Genomic DNA, 10,737 nt, shown 5'->3' with positions numbered 1-10,737 from the left:
CAGCAGTGATGATAGACAGGCTGATGCATCAATGACATATATCTGCTGCAGCCAAGAAAACCCTAGACACACATCAAAGGCCAAGCTTTAGCAACAACAAGGGCATTTTATAGCTGAGTTTGAGAATTACAGTCACCAACTGTTAGGAAATATTTTTGGCAACCTACAGCTTCTTAAAACAAGTTGATGAACTTTCAAAACATAGTAATAAGATCATATAGCCACTTAAAAATATCTATCCTTTCCACTGCATTGCCCTGGTATTTGGGATGGTCACTGCTGTCAGCCAGCATGGGTCTGCAATCACTGAAGGGTAGTAACTATGGCATTATCTTATAAAAACCTGCTATTAATCTGTTTTTCCTCTCTATTCATTCTGGACTGTCTGATCTCCTCCCTCCAGATGCTGTTGGCTCCATGATAATTTCCTTCCTTCCCTTCTCTTCTCTCTCATTTCAGACTCCTGCGATGTTCTTGTGTATTACAACATCTTGGCAGGCTCACTAATCTTCCTCTTACTTATCAGTCATTATCCATGGTTTCCATTGGAACTTCAAGGGCCTTTTAAAATAATGGAAATAACCTGACATGTACTTATAAGCTCAAAGTAAATAAGCCCAAACAATGAGATCCAGTGGTAAATGATGTGCTAATGCTGGTTAACATCAGAGTAGAGATAAGTTCAGCTATGCACAACATCATGGCTGAAAACTGCCGTTCAGGATAACCTCTTCTGAACTAGAAGAAACCTGCAGGGGAATCCAGCCTAATGGAGTGGAATATGCATATGCAGCTGCTTGTGGTTTCCAAATTGTTACATACTATTCACCCTACTGAAAGATTCACTCGCTGCCTGATTCCAGATTTCAAAGGTCTCCTCATACAGCTCTCAGGGACTTCATCCAGCCCTTTCTGAAGATTAAAGTTAAAAAATGACCATGCTAATTCTCAGTCCTTCTCACTCCCTGGTTTAGTTCGAGGTCTTTGATCCTATCCTGGACACAAGGACAAGTAAACCCTTAATTCTGTTGCAAACTGCTCCAGTTTCCTACTCGCTATATAAGCGCAGAGCCTCCACACATTACCTTTTGCCAGATAACTGGGAATCTACTGGCTATCAAAATCTTAGCTGCTTCTTATCACCACTAGTGCAAGAGATTGACTCTGTATTTTTTCAAAAATTCTCAGTGCAGATTTTCAAGCTCTTTTTGTAACCACTTCTGCAAAAGAGTAATTCAGACTCTGCCTTCAGTGCTATGGAGTTAAAAGAGCTTTACAGCCCCCCTGCTTATCAATGGAAGTCTTTCCATTACTTGCAAAGGTCTCCGAATCAGACTCAAACCAAGGGCAGAATCTTTAGAGACTAGTATATGAGATGCAGAGTTCCTGCCAAAATACAAAGGTATGGAGTACTTGCCAAAGTTTTTTAAAAAAATCATAGCACTCTGATCCATCTGCTCAGAACTTGCCAGACACGTTCTTCATGCAAACTTGCAAATAAAAAGAACATATTGCACACATAACCCAACCCCTTTTATATCTGGATGGGCTACAGCTGCAGTAGGATTCTCTTACAGCGTTGGCTGCTACTCGCTTAAAGGTAAAAGAAGGTGAAGTGCGAAGAAGGTAAAGAGATGAGCGGCTAAAGCAGGTCAAAAAAGGAGGGGAAGTCAAGCGTGTCATGGAATCGCTGTGACTGAACTCATTGCATTGCCCTGTGGTGAGGGGGTGAGCTTTGGGAAGATAATGGATCCTGAGGAGGGATTTCCTCTCCATTTGTTCCCCTCTTCCCACTGAAGATACATATAAAGTGTAAGTTGGGGATATAGCCCTGAGGCCGTGCAGTCTGATTTATGCTTAAGCAGGCAGGAAGACTCGGCATTGTATAAGCAATAAACAAGAACGGAGGGTCTGGGGTCCTCCTCCTGGAAGATTCTGAAATATTGAGTGCAATTTCCTGCCGTTTAGGAGATTTTAAGATAGTTCCAAAGAAAGATTTTATATAAAATGAAGCAAAACAAAAAATCCTGTAAACTTATCTAGCATTTAGCTTTAACTTGCCAGAGGCACATTATGTTTTATTAAAATATCAACAAAGTGAAGCCAAAGTCAACAAAAACAGAGTGGGTTTCTGTATTCCAGCCAAATGCCCTAGACCCTGCAGGGTACTCCTGTGTTCTTCTCCCCTTTACGCACAGGTCCCCCAAGCCCTTCCTCTTCCTCAGTCCTGTGCCTAACAGATGTATCTCATGTCCACATGCATTTCACTGCAACATTTTGGCATGCAACTTTCTCTGCTATCTTTGGACTTACTGCTAAGACGCTGTCTTCTTCCGCAAGTCATTCCTCTTTCTTCCCTTCTCTTGCCTGCATTGTTCTCCATAAGTCACGATTCTCCTTGGGGTTTTCTCTTCCCACCACCTACAGGCTGCTACCCAAAACACTCCTGTCCTCCACTTTCTTCTTTCATCTGTTCTTCTTCATATAGGCTTCTCTCCAACAAGGCTTCACATTGTTTCCCACACCTCCCCAAAACACCAATATTACCTTTCCCCCTCCAACAGGCTCCCTAGCGCAAGGCCAGCAAACCAACCTGATGTTCCTCAGCATAGTAACTAGCATGCTGCAGTGCTTAGTTAAAAATTGCTCTTGTCTCAGTGTAATGTGGGCTTGGCTACTCCACCAGACTGCAGTCCGAAGAGCAGGAACCCAAACCTAGTGGCTGGTTTCTGACCCATGTCCTGCATTCCTACACTCCCTATAATGTACACAAACGGCAATATTTCTATCATCTCAGTGCCCCACATTTCTATCCATGGCAGTGTCGAGCTGGGAGTATATATGGGCTCGTGCCAGTAGCTAATGGCGATATTACTCACTTCTTCAAGTTGTCTTCAATAACTGCTCTGTTCCTGGCAAGAGGTGGCTGTATCTGAGATAAGCTCTTAAATCGCAGTGAATTTGATGCAGCAATAAATACTTCCCCTTACCTACACTCACAGGTTATTTGCCAAAGGTACTCTATACATGGTCTCCAGCGTACTGACTTTTTTTTGTAGGGGATACAGTATTTCAAACAAAAAAAAAAGGATTCTGGAACAAGGAGAAAGCAACAATTCCACTGAAATTTACTGCAAATTAACTTCCTCTGGTCCTGAGCTATTGCTGAGGGGGCTGGGGAAGGAGGAGGAGAGTAGAAAGTTATTAGGTCCACACTTTATACAGAGTTTGGCACTTCAAAAAGCACTGTACGTTTGCCATTTAACATAACCTTGCAACCTTTCAGATTGCAAGAGTCTGGTTTCAGGACAGCAATACATAAATTGTGAGATCCAAATTACTACTTTAGATGTGCGTCACAGCAACGGCAGTCAATTAAAATCAAATGCCCCAGGTGATATCTGTAATACAGACATCCTGCGCCAGCTCACAGCCACAAATCCTGCTTCCTGGTATTTTCTTCCGTGGCATTACAGACGGCACTTTTTGGCAAGAAAAGAGAGCAAAGCCCCTCTGCTCCTGATTATACAGAGATCAGTCTGGAGTAGCTCTGCTGCAGTCAGTGTAAATTGCCTCAGATTTGCACCACAGAGATTTGGCCCAAATCTATAGTAGCTCACTCTAAACGTATTCCCTAACTGAAAAACAAGACAAAACACCGTCTGAATTGAAAGTATTTGAACAACTGACTATGGTTTAAATTTAAATCTGACTCATAATGGGGTAATATGTTCCACAGCATCTTCCTCCTCATACCTCCAAGCAGGGAGAGAGGTCTTTAAAGAAACGGGGGTTACCGCTGTCTGGAGGGCAGACAGTTCTTCCTAGACCCTGAGCAAACTCCACAGGAGCACTCAGCATGGACCAGGCCCTCTCCAACATGGAAAGACCAAAGGTCTGCTCCCGCTTGCTTCAAATTCTTCATCACAATCCGATGTTCCCCCTGGGCTTTAACCTAGTGCTGTTCATTTGCTCCAACCCTGCATTCTGATACATCTCATGGTACTTGCCCCCGACATCCTCCGCATCTCAGGTACCCCCACCCACAGCAGCCTTGGATAACGACGATGATAAAAATCAGTGCTTCAGCTGCATTTTTTGTGATGCTTTATAATGTATTAACAAAACATGGCATCACTTCCATAGGAAGTAATTATTACTTGTTATTGTTTGACTGTCTGTACATAATGAAAGTACCTTAAAAACAATATCACAGTGCTCTCTGAACAACAGCTTTTCTCCCTGCAAGGGTTTCCACTTGTCCAGCTTTGTGGTGGTGCCTATTTATTTTTTGGAATGCTTATTCATAAATGACAAGCGTTTTTTTGAAGAGTGCAGGGACTTTATTCATAAATACAGAAGCACCTTAATAAAAGAAAGATGTGATGAAGTCTTCAAAGCAGGCAAGAAAACTGATGAACAAAGACATTCCCATAACAACTGAGCTTTATCTGATCAAATTCCAATAAAGCCTGCATTTGGCATAAATCTTTAAAAACATAGCAAGAGCCACTGGAGGATGCTAAAACTTGTTTATTTAATATTATTCCTCCTCCCTCCCCCAAAAGTACTTGATCCTTTTAATATTTTCTGAAGTCTCAGTGCACATTGAGAAGTGCATCGAGTGAACACGGTGCAGTGGAAGGATGGGAGGCGCATCTGACGTTGTGCCGTTTCCTTCCCTCCGGCTTCCCACTCTCCAACGTGCTGATGATCAGCAGCACTACCAGCAGATTAACCCTCACTTCTGGGCAGAAGAAACAACAGAAATGATAGTGCCTTTAAAGAATTTAATTCTCTGTGGCTTCACCTAACCAGAGTCAAGTAGAGACAGAGGCTTTTATACCAGCCTTATAAAAGAAAATTCCTACTTCTATGAGTTTTATTATTTTCCATCCTAAGACTACTTAATATGTGCACTGTGCTTCCCATCTGTGCAGGAACACACAGATGTGGCTGACTAATCCTTAAAAATCAAGAGAAGTACTCTGGGTGAAAACAGACACTAAAGAAATTGTTTCTGCTCTCAGGGATTACCACTCGTCCACTGGCTTCGTGGATGCATGCAGGGCACCTCCATGAGAATTAATCTCGAGGACCTACTCCCTGGAGAAAGCCGGTGGGCAGCAGACCTAGCAAACGGCTCCACAACCACTTGCTCCCAGCATAAATACAATGGAGTGTTCTCTGCTTCAACCCTGCCTCTGAGGTGGGAACAGGGTCCTGCTGCTGCTGTGCTAGGGGCTGGGAGCAAGGGGCCACAGCCCTGGCTCACCATGCCAAGCAGCCCCAGACTGCCTTCCTGGCGTCAGTGCAAACAAGGGCTGCACAAAAACACAAAGTCCTTTTCTGATGTGGTTTGGAAAAGGGAGCCAAGCATAGCCCGAGGAAAGCTTAGCCGAAAAGGTGCAGTCTTGCATTTCTTTTTTCATTTTAAGGGGTAGATCTGTAAGGTCAGAGGACCACACAAAGAAAGAATCAGGAGAAGAAACAAAATATTTATACTCTGCTTGCTTATTTTTTCCATTTACCCTGCACATCTGTCTCTAGCTGTTCCTAAAATAGTCCTTCAGACTAACACTGTCCCTTCTGCACCAGTGGTATATATACTACTACTAAACCGCCACTGGACTAAATCAGAGAGCTCTTGGAGAGCAGTTAGGAGACTTGCATGTGTTCAGGGATGGCTACTTTTCCAGTGAACCACAACAAGGGAGCTCTGACTCTCTCCAGAAGACTTCTGCCCCTCTCTTCCTGCTTGTGTGAGGAACAACCATTCCCTGAAACTGCAGGTATGAGAAGAATTTCAAAAACCCTCATCAAGAAGATTGCCTCAACAAAGCAAAACACTAGGCAACCTGAAACGTGGTGGGAAGAAAAAAAAACCCCAAACCCAAAACAAAACCCTAATAATTAAATGTTGCTTATGCAAGATGAAAAACCACATTGTTCCTTCTGGGCACAACAGCCCTGGCAAGCCCAGCATGTATCTCACAAGACAGGAAGCAGTGCTTATGCACAAGGAGCAGCAGCAGCTGTACATGCCAAATCCATCAGCAATCTCCTCTGCAAGGCTTGCTCTCCACGCATGGCTTTTCATGCTGGAAGCAAAGGTACCCAAGTAAGTCTTCAGCCCTTAAAGAACATATTCACCTCTCCCACTTACAGTGAAATGAGCATCTTCTTCATTCTCCCCATTTACCTCCCACATTTATATCTTCCTCCTCTGCTAGACACCCCTATCTGCACTATCAATATATCATTATGCAGCCCTGAAGCTCCTCTAGCATCACTGTGGCACCAATGTCTCCTACCCATCCTTCCTCACCTTCAGCTCCTTAGATTTTCTTCTTTCTAATCTCTAAAATTCATATAATGAGTTTTAGCATGCTTTCTACAGCACTGTCCTACAATATATCATAGAATCATAGAATATCTCAAGTAGGAAGGGACTCATAAGGGTCATGGGCCCTCTTCTTCAATTTCTCCGTGCTTTTGCTTTTCCTTTTAAATGCTGCATGCTAACCTCACGCATTGTGATGCGAGATTAGATGCAGCAGTATTTAGGGACTCTGATGCTCCTGCAGTAAAGCTGCTGGCAAGGAATCCATGCTGTTCAGATTGGCCATCACAGAGCTACAATACCTCCATACAAGGTTTTGGGGAGAGCTGCATACAAGACTGCAAGAAATAAATATGATCAAAGTGGGGAAAAAACAACCAGCAGAAGAAGGCCACAGGAGCTTGTAAGAAGTAAAGCAGAGAGACTAACTAACAGGAAGCTTTTATGCTTTTAATAGGTGCTCCGCAAGGGAAATGCTCCAGAGACAGCTTGTCTCTCTACAGGCAAAGGAGCAAAGTAACATGCATAAAACACGCCTGCCACAAACACACGCTCAGAGCTCGCTGCCTTTGGCTTGCCTGTTACTTGGTGGAGAAAAGACCTAATCCTACAATAACCTGCACTCATTACTCATCTAACACTTCGCTCAGTATGCTCCACCCAGCCTAAAAAAGAAATTGCCTTACTCACCAGCTATATATTTATATAAAGGACCCAAGTACCTGCCCTGGATACAGGTGTCAGTCATTTCCATGGGCATAGGCTTGCTGGAGTCAGGCTCTCTCACGTAAGCTCCAGCTGTTTCTCATCACAAAGTGAAATTCCAGCCAAGCAAAGGCCCTTTCTTCCCTATGTCCATTGAACCCTTTGTGTCCCACACTCCTCAAACACAGAAAGGCAATGAACCGAGCTCAGGCAACTGCAGCTGTACTCCTTTTAGGCAGCTGACTAATAGCTCTCAAAAGTAGAACAGAAAGCCCAGAGATGCCATCAACTCCTTTTAGGATGTCTGAACAGTGAGGTCAAGCCAGAATATACAATCGTTTCAACAGGCTGGTGTGGCAGTATCACAGGGACTTGTAGTGTAATTCTCTGTGATGGCTGTTATATATAGATGACACCAGTGACTCTCATCAAAGATTCCTAGCTTTCTCTTTTAACAAATGACATGTTATTTACTCAACTTTTCTGCCAGCCTGTCCTTGGGAAGGAAGGCAGCCAGGTTGCAGTTATGAAGCCAAGTGCCCAGTGACCATCTGTGGACCCGAAACACATTCAAGCGGGAATCACGCTCCTCCTACATTTAAACAATGTCTAAACAGTCCCCTGCACCTTTTCCTGCTGTCAGCCTCTAAGGTTGGCTTATACTGTCACTTCAGCAAGCATGTGAACCCAAACTCCCCTCTCTCTGCTCCAAGTTCGGCTTACCCTTGACCACACCAGGCAGGAAAAGGTGAACACTGAAAGTGAGGGGGAAGATTAACTCAAATTTCCACCCACTGGGTCTGAACTGAACTCTACAGTGCTTCAAACCCAGGACAGTGCTCAGGCACAGCTAATAAGGGCAGCAAGAACAAAGCCAAAGAGGGGCTCAATACACTTGTGCAAGGTGGTATCCTACCTGGCAGGGTTTTCAGCAGAACAAATCCTGCGTTCCTGGAACATCCATGAGTTTTCACTCAGTATAAAATTGCTGGGACCTGAGCCGCTTTGATTGCTGTGTTTCTCAGCAAAGTGAACTATGTTTTAGATGAAATATGCTCTAGACAATATTTGCACAAATGCACGGACTCTATGTAAGTGACTTTAATGGCTTTGAAGTCTTTAAAGATTAAATAACATCAATATTATCAACATTTAGGAGTGGGAGAGTCATGGGGTCATTTTCCTCCTCACTCCTCAATCCCTGAATTGTCCACTCCCTTGCCTCAACCCCTGGGCTACTATACAGAAGCCAGGTCTGAAACTACTAAGTTTTGAAACCCAATTATTAACAGCGCCATTTTTGCAAGGAACGGTTAACAGGCTTCTCCTGAACACAAGCCAGAGAGAGGAATTTGACTTCTATATGAACTAGAGTACAGGCCAGTTGTTGGGAGACAGAGATGCTGGGGATAATTGTTTGATGTCTTGTTCCGTCACTTATCACTGCATGCTGAAACTTTGGAGTCCCGAGGCATAATTGCTAGAAAAATTTTGAACATTTCAGCTTCATGTAATTTTGAATAAAGTCCTTTCTAGGAAAGGCATGGGAAATAAGAGGCTACTTTGGAAAGACGGAACTCAACCGCTTCTCCCTGTGGTTTGTTCTGCCTGCTAGATGGGTACAAGGTGGGTTTGCTGCAGAAAGATGGAGAGCTGACACGTGTGAGGTGCCACCATACCTGGTACAGCTCTATCCGCTGCTCTGAGACCCGCGCCTTCGAGTTCTGCAGGCGGAAGACCCTGAATTCGGCCTTCACCAAGTTGGAGGCGTTCTTCTCCATTGCTGAGACATCAAATCTGACGATTCGGAAGTAAAGGCTGTAATAGCTCGGTGGGATGGCATCTGCAAGAAGGCAGTGTGATTTTATTTTTTTTAATGACAAAATGCATTGTTCCTTCAAACACTGTAATACAAGAAGGCCTCAGTAAGGGAAATATCTGTAGCATGATTCAGTTTCCAGTGTCCAATTCAGTATTATTAACAATTTCATAAAAAAAAACCCCAACAACCTCACATGTGTTTGATTATAGGAATACCATATTAATAGCGATTAACAACTATTTCCAATTCTATTTCAGGTCATGCATTTAAACCTCCCCTCTTTCAACACACTAGTGGAAAATCCTGGATGCTTATAAATTGGAAAAAAATCACAGCAGTCTGTATCTGGCAAATGCCTTCAGACTTGCATAGAGTTCACAGGGATCCTCTAAGACGACAAGTAACATCAACTCATCTGATCTGTATGTTCTCTGAAGCCCATTTCCCCCCAGAATATGGAGCAGCTTCAGATTTTGTTTCATACTTAGTTATTAAAGGATTTTATTGGAACAAAATATTCATTCTGGTTACAGTGACAAGGGCAGGAAGAGAAGAGGAAGAAGAAAGGGAGGGAAAAGGCAAGCAGATAGTAGACATTGTAAACAAAATTACATGAATTTTGACCACTTGGAAGCAGTAAAAGCCATAAATGTAACCACCACTCACTATATACTGGGGGGAAAGCAGAAAAAACAGTTAGAAAAATGGACTAAATTCTTCAGTAACAGTGTTAAACATCAGCTTAGGTTTCAAAACAGTCTCTTCCTCCTTCCCAGCTGTAAACCCTGACTGATGCTAAGCAGCAAAGCACTTCTGCATGACCCAGGTTACCCTGAAGGGTTCATCGACCATCTGAGGCCTTTCCACCCGCTCCTGGCCAGCAGTGCGAAGCGAAACCCGGGCGTCCCTGACTGCCCTCCCTGTGCGCCACGGCCTCCTCGCCCTGCTGTCTGGCAAGGCTCTCCTCAAACTGCAGAGCCAAACTGACAGAGGAATCAAAATGACTCAAAGGCCCTGACAAAAATCTCTGTTCAAACTGAGGGAAAGGTTTCCTTTTCTCTTACAGCGTGAAAACTGAAGTGCAGAAAGAAAAAAAAAGAAAGAGGAAAACTGTATTTGGGGGACGGGGAGGGGATTTTTAGCTGAGGAAGCAAAGCTCACAGGCCTCCCTAGGACCACTCCAGCAAGAAGTTCAGAGAACAACTGCAAAACACAAAGTTTTCCCACTAGTCACATAGCTCAGGATTTGTCATGCAGTGGCAGGAGATGACAGCCTCGACGTTAGGGCGGTGAGCGCCCATGAAAGATCCAGGCCTTGTCTGAAATCACAGTGAGGCCTCCTGCTCCGCTGTCCGCCCTCGGCTATCCAGGCCATTAATCCAGGCATCTATCCATTGAAGTACCACCTTCTTCTGGAAGATATCTAATTCTTAATAGATATAATATGCACAAGTTATCATTTCACAGAATCACTGAATCGCAGAATCATCAGGGTTGGAAGGGACCTCTGCAGATCACCTAGTCCAACCCCCCTGCCAAAGCAGGTTTCTATGTAAAGAGATGGGAGAAGCCAAGTCCAGTACATCTACTTTTATTCCTAACAGAGGTATGAGAATAAATCTTTACTAGTATTATTGATATCAGTAAGACATACTAATAACTTAAAGACTTTCTTCCAAATATTTAGTGTTTCTAGACTGGCTGCTATTACCAGAACTTCTGAGCAATGCAGCAGCTCCTGGTTACACGAGGCAACACTACTCACAGTTACACATTTAATAATTGATTTGTTGCAGCTCTTTGAGTAATTCTAAGTTCTAACTGACTACAGAATAAACACCAAGTACAAGTCAGTCACAGGAGGAAT

The 10,737-nt window shown here is 43.6% G+C and overlaps 1 protein-coding gene across 1 annotated transcript in view; it reads right to left on the bottom strand.

The window, feature by feature from the left end:
* LOC104167513 (transforming growth factor beta-2-like) overlaps window positions 1-10,737 on the bottom strand; it is a 24,526-nt gene that overhangs the window by 12,868 nt on the left and 921 nt on the right. The window contains exons 2-3 of the mRNA XM_009707800.1: window positions 9,702-9,840; window positions 8,728-8,952 (exon numbers count right to left, since the gene is read on the bottom strand). Coding sequence (XP_009706102.1) covers window positions 8,728-8,952; window positions 9,702-9,840 — 364 coding nt within the window. The remainder of the gene's footprint in view (window positions 1-8,727; window positions 8,953-9,701; window positions 9,841-10,737) is intronic.

The sequence above is a fragment of the Cariama cristata genome, unplaced genomic scaffold (assembly GCF_000690535.1).
Source record: "Cariama cristata isolate BGI_N322 unplaced genomic scaffold, ASM69053v1 scaffold219, whole genome shotgun sequence".
In the NCBI taxonomy this organism is placed as follows: Eukaryota; Metazoa; Chordata; class Aves; order Cariamiformes; family Cariamidae; genus Cariama; species Cariama cristata.
The sequence above is the reverse complement of the archived record's forward strand: the minus strand, read 5'-3'. Positions and strand labels throughout refer to the sequence as shown.